The sequence below is a fragment of the Solanum dulcamara genome, chromosome 8 (genome assembly GCF_947179165.1).
Source record: "Solanum dulcamara chromosome 8, daSolDulc1.2, whole genome shotgun sequence".
Classification (NCBI taxonomy): domain Eukaryota; kingdom Viridiplantae; phylum Streptophyta; class Magnoliopsida; order Solanales; family Solanaceae; genus Solanum; species Solanum dulcamara.
The window spans coordinates 70,365,095-70,386,554 of record NC_077244.1 but is presented as its reverse complement, the minus strand read 5'-3'; the positions used below and the strand labels follow the sequence as shown (position 1 = coordinate 70,386,554).

The window sequence follows — 21,460 nt, the reverse complement described above, 5'->3', positions numbered from 1 at the left end:
TCCTAAGTTTTGGATTAAAAAAACAAACGGGACAAAGCTTATTCAGCCTTATAAGCTTTTTAGGGAAAAGTCTGTTCAAAGTAGCAAGTGAACTACAAGAAGAAAGCTCCACAAAACCACATATATACCACAGAAAAAAATAAATCATTCTCATATATATATTTCAAGAAGTTTTGTTTCTTTAATATTTTTTGGGCATTTACAAACCACACACACTACTTTCACAATTACAGCTCATCTTAATAGAAAAATAAATAAATAGAACATCTTTATTTGTGGTAAATTAATTAAGAAGATGTCACTTTCATATTGTCTTTCCTAAGTTTCTACTTATCATTTATATCATTTCAAGAAATTAAATTATGAGAAGAAATAGACAACATAGGAACATAAAGAAGATTGCATTATTTTCTGATTTGATGCAATTGATTGGAAAGTCTTTCGAAAATAATCTCTCTACATTTACATTCACGAAGTAATAATAAAATTTGCATACACTCTATTCTCTCCGGACTCATTAAGTGGAATTCACTGAATATATTGTTAAAACTTTTTCATTTTCTTTATAAAAAAATGACGTACAATCAAATATTGTAACACACAATTAATTTTCAGGGAAACATAAAAAATTCAACTAGGTTATTTGTATTCTCCTAACCACTAATTATCTAGCTGGAAATAATTATACTAACAAAAAGTGTTGTTGCACTATCCCTAAAAGGAGGTTCGTCCAATTTTGCCCATTCATTTATAGAAAACGTAATGAGATTGTCCTACTACTCCCGTTTTATATGACTTGGTCTATATATCTTGATTTAACATAATTTTAAAGACGTATTTTATTAAATTAATTTAACTGAAATGAACAAGTAAGAAATAAATAAATTATGTTTAGTCAAGAAAAAAGAAAGTTTCTTTTTTCAAATATTCTACTCCATGTAGTTACAGGCTTACAGCAAATTAACCACTTATAGCCATTCTCATAATTGCAAACTTCTAGTACTTTGTCGGGAGCCAAAAACAGACCAATAGCCATTCACCATCGAGTAGTCTGTGTGTAAAAGATAGAGATCCAAAGCAGCCAATTTTATTTTATTTTTTCCATTTTTTTTCCAGCAAAATACTCTTCCTTGTACCCATTTCTTTGTTTTTCTGAGACCATGAAATTCCTGGGAATATTGGTAGGTGTAGTGATAACAGAAAAGACAGTTCGATATACTAAAACTCATGCAGTCCTACCACAAAATCTATTATACACAATCTTATTTTATATTTTTATCAAAAAATATTTTTAAAACTTGAACTCGTGATATAATGTCTCATGGCAGCAACTTTAAGCTAGTACCTCAGAAAACCCAAGTGGGTCATTTTTTGATTATTGAGGTCCTATTTCCCCACTCCCACTTGTTGGTTTTTGCTCCTCACCCCACCCTTTCCAAAACCGACCACTGAACCCCTTTTCACTTTAATGGACACATTTATTTCGACTATGCACATTTAGTCGTTCTTCTTTTTGTCCATTTTCTACATCTTCATTGCATTTTGGTACCCTTTTCTTGGTTTGTTCTAGTTGTTTAAGGGATAAAGGAACAATCTTGAAAAAGATTGTAGTTTGGTTTTGTGTTTCCTGGGTATTTTTAGGCTGAATTCTTGATTTGTCTTCAAGATTGTGTTTTTTTTGCTGTTCAGGAGGGAAGTGACAACTAGAGTCTCTTCAGAAATGAAGCAAACTTAGGTTCTTGGATTTGATTTGGTCAACTTTTTGGGAAGAGCTTAAACACTGCAGTTCTTGTTATTACAGGTCTTAAGGTATGTGATTTGTAACTGTGATTCATGATTGGAGAGCGACAATGGAGAGTGTTGGAGAATGAAAAAGTTCCACGTCCTTAATGAGATGGGTGGTCTCCGTATATGGACTTGGTCTACACTCCTATCCTGAGCTAGTTTTTGGAGTTAGTTAGCTCGAGATCCATTTCTTTTAAAAGTGTGTTTTTATTTCTTTATTACTGCTAAGTATTGTGGTTTAGTGAAATACAACAATGAAAAATTTTCTCAAGAAACTTCATATTGGGTCCAATCAATCAGATGATTTAGAAGGGTCAACATCCTCCTCAAGGAACAAGAGAATGAGTGATGTTTCATCACCTGAAAGGCATTCAAGCTCCAGAAGCTATCATGGGTCTGATAATAAACCTTTTTCATCAATTTCAGGATGGTTAAATTCAGTTACAAATAGGCATAGTCCTAGTCCCCCGCCTTCCTCAAACGTGAGTAGAGGGAATAGAATGGAACATTCTGACTCTGTGAGTATTGGTGGCACGGATGCTGTACAGTGTGATTCAGAGTCTAGCAGCTCTAGGGATCCTGGTGTAGCAGAGGAGTATCAAATTCAGTTAGCTCTAGAGTTGAGCGCGAAGGAAGACCCTGAGGCAGTTCAAATTGAGGCTGTTAAGCAGATTAGTTTAGGCTCTTCTGCCGCAGAGAATGCTCCAGCAGAAGTTGTAGCATATCGGTATTGGGTATGTTCGTCTGTCTATTTGATTCCATCCATATCACAACTCTTAGCTTACTTTGCAGCTCGGTTATCTTTTAGGTATTTATTGTAATGGATTTTATTTCACCAAAAAAAATAAAAATGGCCATGTCATTTAATCCTTTATAGATCTGACTTACCTTGCTGAGATAAGTCACGTGTGCATTTTGAAGTTTGTATCTTTTTATGGATTTTGGTTGACCACTGCTGAACAGGCATCTACTGATTTAGTTGTTTATCAAATTCAGCGTTTAGAATTCCAGCATTGTAGTATAATGGTACTGGTAGTTGTGTCTTGCTGTTGATTGTATTTGCCTTTCCTCAAGGTGTTAGTTATTAGATTCATTAATCCTAATGCTGAATTAAGCACTTAGATTGTCAGATTTCATCTTCTAAGTCCGGGGATGGCCTCAAGCTGATTGGGGGATGAACTTTTACATGATCAGGTTCAAATCCCAACAAAGACAAAAAAACACTAGGTGATTTCTTCTCATCTACCTAAGCCTTGGTAGGGAGAGTTACCCGCTGCTTGTCTTGGTGGGAGGTAGAAGTCACTGGAAATGTGAGAACCCAAAATGCTGTGCTGAAGATAGTGGGAAAAATCCAATTTTAGCTTGACTGAGGAATTAAGTGATCAATGAGTATAAGATGCGATGGATATAGTTTAGGAGAGAGAGATGTCAAGTACAACCTCTACTGACATTATTGGTCTAGAAATTGTGAAATAATTAGAATGGGATAAGCTTAAAATTGCGGGAGAGGAAACACTGGCAATGATGATATATATTTTGCCATCTAGATATCATAGTCATTGGCTCATTGCAATGCACATATTTTCCGGTTTCTATTTTTTAAAATATTCCTGTCTGGTGTTAAAGAGGTATCAATAGGCCATCCGTCTTAAACAATCAGAAAGAAGGTATATTAGACAGATACATTATCTCAAATATAGAGGGATTGACTTTGTGGTTTTATAAGTTGCTATATTGCTTCATCAGATTAGTTTCTCTTTGTGCAAATATTTCCCTTTTCTAGTCTTTATTCATTTCTAACACATGACATATCTCATATTATAGATTTATCAATGCTTCACAGAATTACAATGCTCTAAGCTATGATGACAAGATCCTGGATGGATTTTATGATCTGTACGGTGTCCTCATGGAGTCCAATTCCTCAAAAATGCCCTCCCTCATTGATCTGCAAAGAACGGAAGTATCAGATTATATCAGTTGGGAAGCTATCCTTGTCAGTAAAGCTGCAGACTCCAAGTTGTTGAAACTTGAACAGAGAGCTCTAGAGATTGCTGTTGAGGAGAGGTCAAAACTCATGGATTTTTCAGCCAGCAGTTTGGTACATAAGCTTGCTGTGCTAGTTTCCGACCACATGGGGGGCCCAGTTGTGGATCCGGACAGCATGTTGCTTGCATGGAGAAGTCTTAGTTATAATCTAAAGGCAACTCTAGGGAGTATGGTTTTGCCTCTTGGTTCTTTGACCATTGGATTGGCTCGTCACCGTGCACTGTTATTCAAGGTACTAAGCATTTTGGACTTCAAAACCTACAGCAGTATTTGATTATAATTAGATTGTGATGGATGTTTTAGCTTTCTCATAATGTACTATATCTTGCTTGTTGACAATGAAAATGCATGAGATACCTTATTATCCTCATCTCACTTCCAAAGCCTCATTTACTTGTATAGTTGGCTAAGACTCGGAATGTGTATGACTATTTAAATAAGGGAAATTCTGTGGATGGGGAATGTCATATAAAACTGTAAACTCATTTTGGCAGAACGTCAGCGGAGGGATGGTTCAGTTCTAGTCTGAATTAACTCCAGTATTTGTCCCCAAGTTATTGATCTTTCCAACTACTTGTGAGTATTCTGCATCCATTGCTTCTGTGTTTGTACCTTAGGGGTCGTTGGTGTGAAGGATAACAATAAATAGTCATGGGATAAAATTATGGTGCCACTTAATTTGTTGTTGTTTGGTTGGCAAGTCCTGGATAGCTTATCCAGGGATTAATAATTAGTACCAGGATAAGTTATCCCTCCCCTTGGGTGGTATAATAATCCCATCATAATTTGTCATGGGATAAACTTATTAAATGACAAAATTACCCTCCACAAAAGCTGTGTCCAATCACCAAAATATTCTCCACCTATAATTGTACAAATTTATTCATTTTTAAATTCACTACTCCAAATAAATAGGAGAAAGAAGGAAAAGTATAGCCAATTAATTGATTTTTTAATTAGATGATTTTACTAACCCCTACTTTCTTAAGGCTGAAGTTACGTTAAGAACTGATGAAGTAATTAATTTGTATATTTTGATTTCCATAGTTTTATAGTAAATGTGATATGTAAAAAAGTTTTGTGATCACGCCATATGTTCTTTTTAGAGTGGAATATTGACACCTCCAAAATTAGCACATAGTTGAACTCAAAGAAAATTCATGAGAATTCATACATAAAAATAATTAAGTTAAACAAAGTGGAGTTTTTTTTTTTTTTTAAGAATGAATAACTAAAGCTCTACCAAAAAAAATATATACAAAAAGTTAAATAAGGTAGAGGGTATTTTTATAAGCAACAACTTATTTTTAGGAAGTATGCAATGGATATTATTTTTAGTACAACAAACCAATCAGTCAATAAGAAATAATTCAAGGATAACTAATCCTTGCATAACTAATCCCAACATAATTTATCCTAGCATAACTTGTATTCAAACCAAACAACTCCTTATTGTTCTCTTTGATCCTTTTTGTAGATGTCAATTAATTCTCTCTGTATGGTGTTACTTGTCCATAGTCTTTATTTTGGTTTAAAGCATTAGTCATTTCAATGGAGCTTTTCTTTGTCCACTGTAATCTTCTAATCACTACTCTTATTTTATTTTGAGCACTTGCTCTTTCGCTTGCTAATGATTAACCTTACCCTTTCATTTGCTATGCTTTGATTATAATGTTCATTTGTTTTTTTGCTTCTGAAAATTATTTAGGTTTTAGCTGATAGTGTGGGGATCCCTTGCCGATTAGTAAAAGGAAAGCAGTATACAGGTTCAGATGATGTTGCAATGAACTATACAAAGATCGACGGAAGGTTGCTGCTATTTCACTTTACCTTCTTTTCTTCATGCTATAGATGCAATCTTTTTCTTTTATGTTCTCTCTGTGGGGTATACATATTGAAACTTGGTCAGAATTTGCACTTTTCTTGGATATTCTTCCTTGGTTGGTTTGCATTGCACAATTACATCTTGTGGCTTAGTCAGAGAAAGCATTGGCCTTATCAAACATGAAACGTAGTAGCAAAGGGCCAAGGTAGGAGCTACTTAAGGCACATCACACATGCTTTAACCAAAAAAACGCACAGACTGCAATAAAAGAAGATATACATTATTGAAAAGAAAAACTATAAATACAAACACCAATAATATTAGTAGGTAACTTGATAAGGAAGTGCAATGAAGTGAATTATATGAAGTAAAAAACATGTCAATCAAAATATTTATATCGATCTTAAGTTTCTGATCACATGCAAGATACTTTTTAAAGTTTCTCACTAGCGACTAGTTTTCTTATAGATAATTCTGGAGTTCCTATTCACAATTGCTAAAGTGCTCATTAAAGTTTCCTTAATAATTACTAATATATTGTCTCACAAGCTACATCTACTGTTTTGCGCCAGGCCTCTGAGGCTCATAAATTAACCTAAACTTTAAAAAAGCTGTTGGTTGGCTGGTTTAAGGCGCACACCTTAGCGCTTTCACTAAACCATCACCCGCCAGGCATTGTGTGCAGCTTGTCCTGCATCACTAAAGGGCTTAAGCACCCCTGAAGCATGTCTTTGACAACAATGACAATCATACTGTTCAAATTTTAAGATGTTGATAAAACATTTCAAGAAAATATGTATAGTAATTAATTTGGAATGTGAATTTATTTTTCGTATTTCGTTCACAATTTGCAGCATTTTATGGTCTTAAATTAGTCTGCTGTTTGTATGCTGCAGAGATTTGTTGATACATTGTTTGAGATAAGTTGTTGCAGGAATAATTTCTTCTGCTGGAATTATCTTTTTCTGTTTTCAATTCAAAGTAGATGATGAGCCGATGGTCTTTTGGAAACAGCCTACCCTCCCCAGACCCCACTTGTGGGATTTCACTGGGTATGTTGTTGTTGTTGTTGTAATTCAAAGTAGATGATACATTTGCAGGGAGTATATTGTCGATTTGATGGCAGCCCCCGGAACACTTATTCCATCCGACACATCTGGAGTGCATGGAGACTATGAAGAATCTATTCCCTCCATCAGTCCATCCTCCAAAGATGTTGATTCTCATCCAGGTTCCTATAGTAGTGGGGTTGCTTCTTCATTGGAAGATCATTCAGACTGTGGAACGGCAGACAAGAGATCAAGGTTTGCGGAAAGCACTATTTCAGGAAATGAATCTCCCACTTCTGGTAATTCAGAACTGCAGGTAAAAGTGGAGAAAGAATCTTATAATACCTTCCATGATTTTACGAAGGCTCTCAGTACTAAGGAGCAAGGACAGGAAACTTCTTCTAGAGCTGGGCATGCAAGGTCTGCTTTTACACATGCAAGATCTCCTTCCTGGACGGAAGGTGTTAGCTCCCCAGCTGCACACAGAATGAAAGTAAAGGATGCTTCGCAATACATGATTGATGCTGCCAAAGAAAATCCACAGCTAGCTCAAAAACTGCACACTGTTTTACTTGAGAGTGGAGTTATTGCACCACCAAACCTGTTTGCTGAGATCTATCCAGAACAATTAGAGGGAAAATCCAGGCTAGAGGAAAGAGATGAGTTCCAGAAAATGAGGGGTCAATCTGATAAGAATCGAGCTCGCTTCTTACCCCCTCTGCCTTATCACGGTCCATACTCTAAGGGCAATGCACGTGGATCATTGGAACCTCAGCCAGATGTGAGAGAAGTTGGTGAACAACAAGTTTCTGGACAGTCTGAAGTAGCTACACCAAAACATATGAAAAAAGTGCCTGTTGCTGCTGCTGCCGCCGCCGCTGCAGCTGCTGTTGCCTCTTCGATGGTAGTTGCTGCTGTCAAGACTAACCCTCATGCGGACCTCCCTCTAGCAGCTGCTGCCACAGCCACAGCTGCAGCAGTGGTAGCAACAACTGCAGCAGTCAGTAAGCAATGTGAGGCACAAGGAGGTATGTCCAACTTGTTAACGAATTGGTTGTTCCTTCTTGGCAATAAAATGAAAGCTTGGAGACATGTGCCCTTGTCCAGTTAATCTGATGTATTCCTTAATCATTTAGACTGTGAAAGAGTTGATGGAGATGCAGATACTGCTGTTTCTGAGCAACAGGGATGTGGTCATCAAGAGCATGAGGTAGCAGGAGCAACTTCAGAGGGTGAAAGAATATCAGATAGGTCAACCAGTAATGATAGTGCTAAATCAGATGTGATACTTGATGATGTAGCAGATTGTGAGATTCTGTGGGAGGATATCGCCTTGGGTGAGCGTATCGGACTTGGTATAACCTGCATTGCATTTTACCAGACCTGAAGGTTCTTTGGTGTAGGTGATTTAGACTCCATAATCTGACACTTCTCATAATTTCTATGTTTTAGGATCTTATGGAGAGGTCTATCGTGGAGAGTGGCATGGAACTGTGAGTTCATTATCCTTGTGCCAGTTGGGTTTCTTTTTATTTATCTTGGGTTTGTTCTAAAGAAGTTTTAAGTGGTATCTTTTTCCTTCATGCATAAAAAGCCGAGCTTTCTTTTTTATCTAGCTAAATAACTAGATCGATTGCAACTTAAATCTAACTGATTCGATTTGTCGGTCAAATATTCAAGAACTTAATAATACGAAGATTCCTTGTTCTTTTTGTAAACTTATTAATGTATGTGATTATTTCGCATAATTTGCTAAAATGGAAAAGAAGAATGAGTCTGTTTATTGCCATGGCTTCTTCACTCCCGTTATTTTCTTTTATTGAACTACTTTGAAATGCTTATCCTTGAGCTGAAGGTCTATTGAAAGCAGCCTCTCTACCTTCCAAGGTAGGTATGGTTTGTGTACACACTACTCTCCCCAGATCCACTTGTGAAATTAGGCTTGGTTGTTTATGTTTATATATGGAAAAAGAAGGATGAGTGTGTTATAGGTATACTTTGTAATCTTGGTTTAATATGTATAATGCACATTTGTTAGAATATGTTGTATACTTGTTTGCAGTGAATATACAATCTGTATCATTTGCTTGTTTTCCCTCTTCTTTTTCATAAATTCTAGGGAGTCTCATGCCTCTTTTGAAAACTCCCTTGTGAATCACTTTTCCATTACATTCTAGACACTGTTTACACTTGAGGATTGGCCTAAATTTCCGTACTTCAAATCTGGTATGATGATGTCTCTGCTAATTTAACTGCTGAGTTATTTGCTGAACATGTCTGGTTCTGGGTCAAAACATTTGTTGCATACACGTAATCTTTTACCCTAGCTTCTTATATTCATTCATTACTTACTGCAATCAACTATAAATGGAAACAAATAAATTGCACTTAAGAATTCCTTATTTTCTTCAACTTGAATTAAGACAAATAGATTAAGCCTTCTTATTTTCAGGAAGTTGCTGTAAAGAAGTTCCTGGATCAAGATATAACTGGTGAATCCCTTGAAGAGTTTAGAAGTGAGGTATTGCCCTTCTTGACTAACATAGGCCACTATCAGTGTTCTTAAATATTACAATCTCTGAAACTATTATCATGTCCTCAGAGATCTTACTCTTGACCAAATTTTAAAAGCTGATGGAAAAATCTTGAATGAAGTTATTGTTTTCATCAAATGCATAATTATCAAAATTTCAAGTTATCAGAAAAATAAACAGCTTGTCACTTTTTTTCATCTGTGGCTTGCAAGGTGCGGATCATGAAAAGGCTCAGGCATCCAAATGTTGTTCTATTCATGGGAGCTGTCACTCGTTCTCCACATCTTTCAATTGTTACTGAGTTTCTTCATAGGTATGTTAAAAGCTATGGGCTGAAATTTATAGATAACTAAGATATACTTCACTTTTATGGTCGTCAGTTAATATGAAGTGGCTGTTGTATGTTATCTTGGAAATCTGAACTAAAACTTGGTAATGATTACTTGAATTCAAAATATTTTTTGATCTGCAGAGGTAGTTTGTACAGATTAATCCATCGACCCAACAATCAGTTAGATGAACGCAGAAGATTGAGGATGGCTCTTGATGCTGTATGCTCGACTTTTTCATTTTTATTTTCTCCATATGTTCAAGCCTTCTGTATTAGTTTGTGACTTTCTGGTGAATATGCTGTACTAAACTAACAGGCTCGAGGGATGAACTATCTACACAACTGCACTCCAATGATAGTTCACCGAGATTTGAAGTCTCCAAATCTCCTAGTAGATAAGAACTGGGTTGTGAAGGTGGACTTCCTTTTACTCTTAAATCTAGGGAATTTTGCTTCTTGCTTTTCACTAAGGATCCATGTGATGTGTTTTGATTTTTCTGACTCTAGGTATGTGATTTTGGACTGTCAAGAATGAAGCACAGCACATTTCTTTCTTCCAGGTCAACTGCTGGGACGGTAAGCAGGATGGTTGAAGTCTAATTCTTTTTCTGTACGATCGTCAATATAAGCATGCTCCTTACATTCTTAGATCTATTGGTCTTGCCAATATAGTTTGACATCTAATGATGGTTGATATTTTGTTCCAACCTTGCTGGATATTTCTTTGTGGAACCTTGGTCAATGTAATTTGTAATGCTTCTGTCCTGCATACTGGCTAATCCGCCGTACGTCATTTTTTATTGTCCCTTGGAGAAGATATGGTCAATGCTATTGCTTATTGGTCCTAATACTCGCTGTCCTTTGAAGATGTTTTGATTGCCATGTTTCTCCTTCAAAAATGTTGTTGCTATGATCTATGGTTCGAAAAAATAACTTCATGAGGTGTTTACCTTTTCAGGGAAGAGTATCTCGGCTTCCAATTCTATGTTGTAGTTTTCTTTTAAAACTTGATTTCAGATTTGCCCAAAAAAAGACCTTGGTTATGCACATGGTGCATTCTCCTAGAACAATACTAGTTTCTGTTTTGATATTGTTTATGCTGTTTTATTGATCATTGCAATAGAGTTGAAAGTTATTCATTCTTCAGATATTTCAAGGGAATTAGCTTCTTTACTGGAATATATTTGCTCATCTTAGTGATTGGTGAATGTGCCAATTTTGATGAGAAACAAAGCAGTACTATTTGGTGTTAACATGGAGGACCTGTGTAATTAAGCTTTGTGCACACAAAATGATTGCAATATTGAGGATAGAAAGTTAACAGTAGCAGTAGTAGACCATTTTCCATTAGATATGTGGAGGTGTAGCATAGTGATATTTTTTTCTTTCTGAGTTAAGTTTACACGCAAGGTATAAAATTTTTGGTTATTAGTGCAGTTTGGGCACTGTTCGTCTTTTTTATGCTTGTTTACAGATCTTTTAAGTGTTTTGTTTACTTTTGAAGTGTGAAATGTTTGGTTGTTTTCTATGCTTGCCATATGTAGTGGTTTTCCACTTCTCCACATCCGATCTCATAATTCTTCTAGTCATTTTGTTTCTCAGGCAGAGTGGATGGCTCCAGAAGTGCTGAGAAATGAACCTTCAAATGAAAAGTATGTCCAAAAGCGTAATACCCAACTGAAAATGTTGAATAATGATGCAGTAGTGTGATTATAGAAAGCCAAAAATTAAAACTTTCCAGTCAATATAGGGCGACAGTTTCACAAAAAGATTCATTGAGTGTGTGATGTATATGATTGATGACATTGGATTATCAATTGTCCCCTGCAGATGTGATGTATATAGCTTCGGTGTCATACTCTGGGAGCTTTGTACTTTACAGCAACCGTGGGGAGGAATGAACCCGATGCAAGTCGTTGGTGCTGTGGGGTTTCAGCACCGCCGTCTTGACATACCAGAGGACATGGATCCGGCTATTGCAGACATTATCAGGAAATGCTGGCAAACGTGAGTGAAGTCACTTACTTTCTATGTTGCTCAGATTCTTCAAATATACTATCGAATGTGTGTTGGATCCTCAAAATTAAAGTTATGCATTTTTGGAGGGTCCGAGCAACATAGATGACTTGTAGATAGATTCTTCATTATCTTTTGTTCTCTACTTCTAAATTTTGGTCAGGCCTCCTGCTGGTTATAATACAACAGAATGGTTCATATAGCCGACCTCAACTAATTTGTTATTGAGGCATAGTTGGTTGAATGATTGATTGTATTTTTTGTACGTGCAGAGATCCAAAGTTACGGCCTTCATTTGCCGATATAATGGCTGCTTTGAAACCACTACAAAAGCCTATTACTAGTTCTCATGCACCAAAACCACCGGTTGCCAGAAGTCAGCCATCGCGAATCTTAGAAGATCCAACCGCAGAGCAGGGTTAGTATTGAAAGCGTAAATAGACGTGTATTTTTCGTTGGATAAGACAGGTTCAAATTTGAGCACAAGAAGCTGAAGGAAGACCTCAAAGAACCTGACAAATCACATAATACTTCATATTTAAGCCAATTGTGATTCTTTTGTTTCATCCTTTTAGTATTATTGGCAGTGTTTCCCCAGCCCTCAAAATTGTGTATCTTTGTGTATTCATGTTGATTCTCTCTTTTGTAATTAAAAAAAAGAGAGAGTTGCTTAATAGAAGTTCAAGTTCTTTTCTTCAACAGTAACTCTGGCATATCTGATTTATGTTTTTAACTTTTAGGTCATCATTTAGATTTTGTAACTGTTATTGAAACCTCAAATATAACTCTTGAGATGGACAAAACATTAGATTATTCAAGGATGAATTCAGGATCTAAACTTTATGAATTCAATTTTAAGCGTCTTAATATAATTGTTATACAGAATTATACTTTGACGATGAAAATGCGGAATTCAGTTAACCCTTCTACTCATACAACTACATCCATAGCCGCCCTATGACTTGTAGCATATATATATATATAATTTGAAGGAAGGATTCAAAATTGATGTACTAGATGGATAGATAAACAAGAAAAGGAATAATAAATGTGAGTCAAAAGGTTGAAAAATTCCACAACAAAATTCTAAACCACACAAACCAGAGGACAATACTAGTGATGACGTAGTACATATTCAGAACATGGTCAAATATAGTATGATAAAAAAAAAAAGCAAAGAGAAAGGAATTGTGTGTGAATGGGGACAGTTATCGACTCCCATTTTTTGGGACTAACCGCCATTGTTACAGTAAGCAAAATCAGCTCTTTTTTTTGTTTTGCTTTCTTTCTTCCTCACAAACAAATTATTAATCAGCTCTTTTGTTGTTGTTGTTGTTGTGTGTTGTCAGGTGGTTTACCAATTAATCTTTTTTATAATCACAGCACTCCTCAAGTTTGATAAAGTTACCGACTTCGCCGGTAACAACAACCTCTTATTTCCCTCCAATTCTTCTCAAATCAAATTAACAGTAATTACTAATAGTACTGTATGTCATATTTTTTCATGTGCACACAGGAGGTACAAATTTCATTGTGCTTGCATTATTAACTTTGATACTAAAGGGTTCATGGAATTTTCGACAGGTAAGTTTTTTCCTCACTTTCTGATTTCACAGTGTTGAATTTGGTTCAAGTTACTTTTGGTGTGTGTTAAGTAATTCCAGAAAGGACTTTGCCACTACTTGCTCTTTCAAGAGAATAAAAAGAAGCCTCCCTTTCTTCTTTGTCCCATGTACCTTTCAATCAGTTAAGATAGGAATTTTGCTTTCAACTAGCATTTCCATGCTTCACTTTGAGAATTTTCTTGTTCTAAAGAAGTCAATTGTTCGAGTTTTTAAGTTTTTGCTGCACGTATTGGTGTGCATGTTTGGATTAAGAATGAACTTAATTAGATAATAAAGCATGCCCAAAGTTTATTGTTGAGTTAAAGAGGCGGATGCAAAATTTAAAGCCAATTTTGCTTCTTCTTTCAGGTGGTCTTGTCTGTGTTTGTCGTGATATGGGGCCTTCGACTGGGGCTATTTCTATTAATGAGGTAAAACTATCCATCTATAGCATGTCATGTGTTAGTATGTTCGAGATAGGGGACAATTGTCTTCCCATAATAGATTCTTGTTCTTTCTTATAATTCCAGACTCATAAAAGACATTGTTTTCATGCTCTAGTTCTATGTGTATCGTTCTCTTCTTGTAACATTAATGTTGCACTCTGTACAATTTTGAAACAACACTATGCTTAGAGACAATAAGAAGGTTCAATCTTGCAAAAGTGATATGATATTTCAGTTTGCTTGATGACAAAATTATTGTGTTCAGTAGAAAAGCTAGAGGGGAATGTTTTTAACATATCTTACAGCGGTTTTCCTTTTTTGTTCTAATCAGGATATTACAATGGGGCGAGGATAGACGTTTTGATGATAAGCGTGATAATCTTTGGAAACTGGCAATATTTTGGATATTTCAGGTTCATTTTCCTTTTCCAAACCAATATACCAAATTATCTTGCATATCGTGAGCTTTTGCTTACAGCAAGATAAGATTTTTCTCACTTAATGTGAATCACAGTTTAATTTACATTACAGGCAATCTGGGTATGGACTGTGAGTTTACCGGTAACAGTTGTTAATGCAAGTGACCACCAGCCATATCTTCAGGCGGTAGACATCATTGGTTGGATTATGTGGTCTATTGGAATTTTAGTTGAGATTACAGCTGACCAACAAAAGTTGGCATTCAAAAACTCCCCAGAGAACAGAGGAAAGTGGTGCAATGTTGGACTTTGGAAGTATTCACGTCATCCAAACTATTTTGGCGAGGTTATACTTTCAATCCTCTCTTTTATATTGCTGTGATATATAGAAAGTATTCTGAATTTGATATCCTGGGGACTGAACATGCTTGATAGAAAAGTCATTTGCTTCTGTGTTGAGGATCAGTGCATGCACAAGCATTACATTGGTACATAGGAGGTTTTGATCCCTATATAATCCTACTTGTCTTCATAAAAACATATTCCCGTCACTCAAAAGTTGAGGTGCTATTTCCCTTTCTGGTTAGTAGCAATATGATGTCCATTTTTGTTAAATAGAAGTATTTTCCCTTCATATGCTTTAGATTTAGATGCACTTGCATTAGGGTAGACTGTTTACGCCACACTCTTTGGGGTGCGGCCCTTCTCCAGACCCTGCTACCGCGGGATGCTTTGTGCATCGAGCTGCCCCTTTTATGCTTTAGATTAAAATTACATGCTACATCTAAATCTTCCTGTATAGTAATTTTCAGCTCTACTATATATTACATTCTTTGGAGTACTATATATTTCAAGTTTCTACCCAATCAAGTATCAACATAGGACTAGTAATGGGGGACGATAGGAGTAATACGAATTCATAGAAACAAGTTGTCATATTACACAGTGCTGTGCACAAGTAAAATTATGAAGCTTACAGCTCATCGGTTTCCATCACACAACTTTTGATTACCTTTTCGTGATGTGTTTATTCCCTTGAGTGTTGATATACCACTTCTTTTGGTGAGCAGGGGATGGGTAAGGAGTCTTATTATGCAAAATGATCCGAGGCAGGAGAGAAAATAAATAAGACAAAAGTTAACAGGAGTTCCAAATATATCTTGGTGAATCGGTAGGTTGCTGGTGCATTTCTTGAATAAATATTCATATTAAATGGTGGTTGCATGCATCACTCTACCTATGTTCTTATATGCACAGAAGTCGAGAGGATAGAGTATTTTTGGTTTGGTTAGAGGGAGGCAAATCAATAGTAAGATTTTTCAATTTTGGCTATCAATGTAATTCAGGTTTTCCACATGACAAGTCTTGTGTTTCACATGAGAAGTATGGAATGCTTATTTGGATTCTTGAGATCTTTATTTCTTGGTTATATTTTCTTCAGATCTTTCTATGGTGGGGAATATTTGTGGCATCAACACCAGTGCTGAAGGGTGCTGAATGGCTTGTTGTGCTTGGACCAGTATTCTTAACATTGTTGCTGCTCTTCGTTAGTGGCATTCCCTTGCTTGAGGTGCTATCATTGACTTGTTGCTTCTATCTCTTACATACCCGTTCTAGCATGACCTTATATCATTTTAAGTGTACTTTTAATAGGAATCAGCAGACAAGAAATATGGAAATGTGGCTGAATATATAATATACAAGGATAAAACAAGGTCAGCTCATAATTTCTCACTGGAGTTTCCCTGATTGTAGATTAAAGATGGTAACAATGACTTTTAAGAATGATTGTTTCAGCCCTCTCATTCTGCTGCCCCCTGGATTATATGGAAAGCTTCCTTCATGGTTCAAAACTCTATTCCTTTTTGAGTTTCCTCTGTACAGTCGCAATCTTTCCCAATAAGAGCTAAGCTGGTAAAATTTCAATCTCCTACTAAATAAATTTTTTCATCTATCTCAATTTTTCCGCAACTTTATTTGTTATATGATTCTTAAGGTTTTTATTGTTCACTTAAGGGAAAGCATTCATTTTGAACTTGAGGAAAGGTGACTTCAAGTGCTTTACAATTTGAGGAAAGATCCTCAAATTTTATAGTCATTAGATTCAACCTAAATATTCTTGAGTTGCCAATGACTGATAATTTTTTTTTCCGCAATATATTTGGTCTTTGTCTTACACTGGGATAAGTTCAGAAAGCATATCACATGATAGAGATTGAAAGAAACAGAAAGCTAATGAGTGTTGACAAGACAGAATATTTTCCTGAACTAGTTTTGCTGTTGCACATATCTGTTCTAGCAGAAAAAGGGTAGGGAAATAGTGGCAAGAACATCTATCAGTCTATTCAGCCATAAAAGGCGGCTTCAACGACCTATCACCCCATTCATCTCCTCCCTCTTTTCTTGTGCCACTTGCCTCTTTGCCCCCTTTCTCTCCTTTACCTTGCTCTATCTTTCATGCATAATTTGCTTCTTAGATTTCGTTTTTATGGTTGCATAAAGAGGTGAGGCCGTGAGAAATGTGGTCGAGGCAAATTGGCTTGTAGTAGAGTGAGGTTCAATTGTCGTTCTTGGTTTTTTCTTATTCATTAGGATATGCCAACCATACAAAAGGGATCTAAGTCTAACTAATGGAGATTCTCTCTTAATATGTCTTCTACAAAATCCAAAATCCTGTTTATTTTCTCTTTTCAATATCTTGAGAAGAGAACTCTTGATCCTTTGATATACTTTATCTTGTTTCAACTTGAACATGCATCCATTGAACTCAGTAATCTGGTGCCTGTACATCTGATTTTGCTTAATTATTTGCTACATTCACCATTATGTAGATGACCTCCTTATGAAAATTGAATATCCTTTGCGAGGTACAGAACTGGCCAGCGATGAGGCAATACTGAATGGAAAATGAGGATGACGACTGGTTAATTTTTCAGTATCTGGCCCGTGTAATATTGTATCACCTTGCTCAACGCGTGTGTACTGGTAAGGTAACAACTCTGTCCACTGAGTTACAATTGAATTCTCAACTACACTCTTGAGTTACAATTGGATTCTCAACTACACACAACAGTTTAGTTCTTTTTGATTTCATCTTTTTAGTTCATATTGTTTATTCTTGTGTGTTTTGATCAACAAATACTTAGCAAGAATCTTTAAAAAATTCATGTGCTTTTTAGTGTTATTTAATTTGATAATTTTCCCTCTTCTTGTCCTACTGCCTAGTACAATAATAACTCAATTTTAGTGCACAAACTTGGCTTATTGACGAGGTTGATGTCCAAAGTAATTATATTAACATCTCCTAAGAATAGAGGCGGATCTAGAATTTGAACATTATGCTTAAATGAACTCAAGAGTGCCAGACGAGGGTACCCCTTCTCCCGTCACACGAGGCTATGAGGCCATCATCAAACTCACTCTAATAAATATTTGGGATGTATTTGGTATGAAAGTAAATGTTTTCCTCTAAAAAAAATCATAACATTTTGACTAACCAAATATGAAAAAAAATAATATTTTTTTTTCCTCGATGCCAAACACACCCTTATAACTAGACTACTGCATAAGTAGTTAGTGATTGCACTGGTTTATCATTGCCAAAGGGGTGCGTTCAAGAAATTAAGAACAAGGACAAAACCTAATTAAATTGTAACTCTTGCACAATTTAAAGACTGAAACAAAATAAAAGAGATAAACTATTATATAAAAATCAATTAAACCAACAAAAAAGTTAAAGCAAAATAATTGATCTTCCATTCATACTTTCTCAGTCTGCAGCACTGCCAAAGGAAGATGAGGCCGTTTCGCACCAGATTTGCAATTGCAGCTATTTTGACGCATAAATTTAAGTTATGAGATAAACAAGTTGGTGGTGGATTGAATGCAAGGTATCACATGAATACGAATACAAATATTTCTACAAAGGCATGCTGGCAAACCAATACACAGCGAACTGCTACACCTTCTATATCTCTCTGCGCCATTCTGCTAATAATTAATTGTTAAGAGCACTAGGGATTTATTTCATCCACTTTTATACCCTTCAGAAACTTATTATTATTACTAGATAGACCATTGCCCGTGCCCAACATTTGGGCTAGCTCTTTTCAAATTGTTGCAATATAACTGTCAATACTAATATGAAATTGAAAATACAACTCTCAGGTTGTTGGAACCATTATTGTAAGTTATACTACCATTATAGGAAGGTCTGATTTGTGACGTGACAAATAAATACCTACGAAAAAGACTTCTATTTACATTATTATTGTGCTTAATAGGACACTATTATCCATAATGTGTAGAAAACATAAAATACATTGTCCAATAGAATCATATTTAAATACCATACACATAGTATCTGAAAAAGATATAGATTATTTGAATCATCTTGATTGATCAATACAAATGAGCTGGAGACATACTCTCCATCTCAATAGCCAATGATAACTATTCCACAAACCAAATCTCTAAAGGAAGAGTTTTGAAGTACCTTCAAAGACCAAAAAAATAAAACAATCAACTAAAGTAGTATAGATTGAGCTAAGGGTGAAAATGAATGTAAGAGAAGTTATAAAGTACAAACATACATCTGTTTCCACTATTGCACATAAATTTTGTTGGAGAAAATTTAACGAATAGACCCTCGTATAGTTAGTGACAAATTGACAGCCTCTTTCTTGGGAAAAAAGAAAAAGAAGACGACAAATTGACAATCAATTTCAAATGAAAAAAAGAAATCTATGTATGGATAAAAATTAGTAGAAAGTGTACCAACATGTCAATTATAGGTTCTTCAATAAGTTAATAAAAGTCTATTTTAGACAGTCTCAAATTATCTTTCATTTAAACTTACAATATAATGTCTGCTTTTTGGAAATGATGGAAGTCCATCTCAAGTGTGTACTCTCAATATATTACCTCCCACTGAAAACTATTTTGATGAAAATAGTCAAAATATGTAGACAACAAATAAAAAATATGAAACGTTAAAAGAGGTAAAGATAATAGTAAGTCACTAACAGCATCTAAACTTTCCTATAATCTCTTTTGTATGCAAAGACTATTAAACCTCTACGTGTCAAAATATTCTTAACAAGTTCCACCCTTGTAACATAAATACACATCCATGGCATTCTCATACAGTTGGCATAAGAGTATCCAATGAGAAGTGATTCAACTTGTTAGTTGTTGTCATATAATTGACAAGGCGTTCTTAAAAGGCTCATAGCTGTTTATCAAACTGTTCTCCCATTTGCCTCCACACCCAACAAAATTTCTATTCTATAAATCAAATCAGACTAAACATACTTCTAATGTTTTCCTACCTTATTTACAAGTTTCTACCTAGTATGGATGTAACTATAATTTTTTGGAACAAAGAGTATGTGTAGAATAAAGCTATACAAAATGAGATGGAATGCAATTACATTAACTGATCCAAATTATGATTGAATTAAACATGTCTTCTCTTAATCCAAAATCTTTCTTAAAAAATTCACAAGATTCACTATGTAAGCCCTTCCTTATTAAAGAAGTAATCCTTTAGACTAAGTTCTATCTAAAGGATTAAAAGAAGCTTACTGTTATTAGCAAACAGAGGATCTCAAAAACTGCAGAGCCTGCCGTTCTTCCCAAAATAAGGCCTGAAATCTGAAGTGCTGGTCAAAGAGTTAGAAGGCAATTACTGTGATACTTCATCTGATATTTCTTTTACTTAATATCAAGGTGATTTATAATTTACCATTCCTTCACATTTGATAAAACGAACTCGATGCACGGACAACTAAGCACTGAAAGTAAAACTGATAGCAAAAGTCACTTGGAAGTATTCCAATATACAATAAAAGAGAAAACATCTTCTAAATTAGGCCTACAACTTAAAAGCTAAAACGCAACTTCACTTTTTTTCTTAGATGAAAATGTCACCCTTAAAGCTTGTTCTAAATCTGAATACATTAAAAACACATCCATATGAAGGTTACTCTAATACTAACCAACCTGTGATAATTTAGTTTTATAAATAAACATAGATTGACACTTCCAATAATTAAAATTTACAATATAGGATAATGGTACTCACAGCTGATTTTATCCTAAGATCAAACTCTCCTGAGTTCTAAGAAAATTAGGATCCTCTTAACGGACTTTACGCATGAAGATGGGCTCTTCGACTTGGCACATCCAGTATTATATTTACGGGATTATTACAAGTAGTTTAAATATATCTCTATTTGAATATATTTTTATCGTGCATTTGATTTGTGTTTCTCCGTCAAAATTAAGGGTAAATTTGTAGTAAATTATAAAGGGTAGTTCAACTTCTTCTTTTTTTGGCTTATAGGTTTCTTTCAGCCTATAAGCTGCTTTAGATAAATTACGCCAAACATGCCTTAGACTTATTTTAAACACAAAATGGTTCTAAGCTGGCCAGTCAAACACTAAAAAAAAGTTATTTTCAGCAACTTATAAGCCAATCCAACGGGCTCTTAATTACATTATTTCCCTACTCTTTTCCAAATTACAAAAATTCCTTAAAATTTATGGATTTCGAATACATTGCTGAACTTTCGGATACACATGAAAGAGATGTATCTGTGAGAGGAGGAATGTATCAGGAGATAGGACATCTGGATATATAGGGGAGGGGTGTATTTGAGAAGGGGATGTAGCAGAGAGGAGAGGTATGTATTCGAGAGGGAGATAGGGATGTATCAGTGAAAGATGAGTGATTTATTTTAAATTTATTTAAATGATAATTTTTTTTAAAGAATATAATAAAATAAAATATATATTTTAGATAATTTTTCCTTAATTTAAATAGTCAAACTTCAAAATATTTATGGAACTATTCAGAAAATTGCTTGTCTTTTTCTTTTTTACTAAAAGCAAAAAACAATTTTGTGGGACCTTACCATGTTGGAGAGGGGGAGTGGTTGTTAGATCTCATTTTAATTATTTATTTATGATGCTATTTATAAATATATTTGTTATTTACGACGATATTAATTGTGGACTCTATCCAATTAACATTTTTCTACATGTAAATGATCTCCTTTCTATTCGACATGAAGTTGTCTTTTCTAGAGGAAGGTGTCGCCTTCCCTTTTATTTATGTGGTAATTTTAAACTTTTAGATTTAGATCTTTTAAACAATGTTCGTTATTCTAATATTTAAGAATTTCAAATTAATTAAAATTTAATTTTATATATATTATGAAAAATAACAGAATCAACAAATCATTTATAAAAGAAGATCAGTTGAAGTACAATAAATAATAATATATTTGAGATATAATATTTATTTAAATATATGTAACATTTATTTTAACGTCCTATGTTTTAATAATTTCATTCTTCATTTATATATTTTTATTAATTAGTGTGATACATACATGTA

General features: G+C 34.9%; 2 protein-coding genes across 7 annotated transcripts; both read left to right on the top strand.

Moving 5' to 3' along the window:
• The first annotated feature begins 1,267 nt into the window (after window positions 1-1,267).
• On the top strand, window positions 1,268-12,294 carry LOC129898632 (probable serine/threonine-protein kinase SIS8). Of its 2 annotated transcripts, none has more exons than XM_055973254.1 (14): window positions 1,268-2,519; window positions 3,629-4,066; window positions 5,543-5,643; window positions 6,760-7,736; window positions 7,845-8,063; window positions 8,161-8,201; window positions 9,161-9,229; window positions 9,455-9,555; window positions 9,715-9,793; window positions 9,890-9,988; window positions 10,081-10,149; window positions 11,176-11,225; window positions 11,404-11,580; window positions 11,862-12,294. In XM_055973254.1, the coding sequence occupies exons 1-14, from the start codon at window positions 2,040-2,042 to the stop codon at window positions 12,010-12,012; spliced, it is 3,051 nt and encodes a 1,016-aa protein (XP_055829229.1). In that variant the 5' UTR covers window positions 1,268-2,039; the 3' UTR covers window positions 12,013-12,294. The 2 variants fall into 2 exon arrangements, with proteins under 2 accessions (XP_055829229.1, XP_055829230.1); XM_055973255.1 differs by having other exon boundaries at window positions 2,433-2,519; window positions 3,610-4,066.
• Window positions 12,295-12,667: 373 nt separating this feature from the next.
• On the top strand, window positions 12,668-17,989 carry LOC129901121 (uncharacterized). Of its 5 annotated transcripts, none has more exons than XR_008769762.1 (11): window positions 12,668-12,838; window positions 12,939-13,008; window positions 13,106-13,173; window positions 13,563-13,624; window positions 13,971-14,052; window positions 14,171-14,404; window positions 15,500-15,628; window positions 15,712-15,773; window positions 15,856-15,972; window positions 16,932-17,043; window positions 17,839-17,989. XR_008769762.1 is itself a non-coding variant. In XM_055976241.1 (10 exons), exons 1-9 carry the CDS (start codon window positions 12,788-12,790, stop codon window positions 15,959-15,961), a joined length of 864 nt encoding a protein of 287 aa, XP_055832216.1. In that variant the 5' UTR covers window positions 12,668-12,787; the 3' UTR covers window positions 15,962-15,972; window positions 16,932-17,229. The 5 variants fall into 5 exon arrangements, 1 of the variants encoding a protein (XP_055832216.1); XR_008769760.1 differs by having other exon boundaries at window positions 17,832-17,989; XR_008769761.1 differs by having other exon boundaries at window positions 16,932-17,048.
• The last annotated feature ends 3,471 nt before the right edge of the window (window positions 17,990-21,460 follow it).

What these genes read in the sequence shown, in the direction of transcription:
- LOC129898632 (XM_055973254.1), top strand. Translation starts at nt 2,040, where the DNA reads ATGAAAAATTTTCTCAAGAAACTTCATATTGGGTCCAATCAATCAGAT. An exon ending in GTTACTGAGTTTCTTCATAG is followed by an intron (nt 9,556 to 9,714) that starts GTATGTTAAAAG and finishes TTTGATCTGCAG; the next exon opens with AGGTAGTTTGTACAGATTAA. An exon ending in CCAGGTCAACTGCTGGGACG is followed by an intron (nt 10,150 to 11,175) that starts GTAAGCAGGATG and finishes TTTGTTTCTCAG; the next exon opens with GCAGAGTGGATGGCTCCAGA.
- LOC129901121 (XM_055976241.1), top strand. Translation starts at nt 12,788, where the DNA reads ATGGGGACAGTTATCGACTCCCATTTTTTGGGACTAACCGCCATTGTT. An exon ending in GTTCATGGAATTTTCGACAG is followed by an intron (nt 13,174 to 13,562) that starts GTAAGTTTTTTC and finishes TTCTTCTTTCAG; the next exon opens with GTGGTCTTGTCTGTGTTTGT. An exon ending in GTGGCATTCCCTTGCTTGAG is followed by an intron (nt 15,629 to 15,711) that starts GTGCTATCATTG and finishes TACTTTTAATAG; the next exon opens with GAATCAGCAGACAAGAAATA.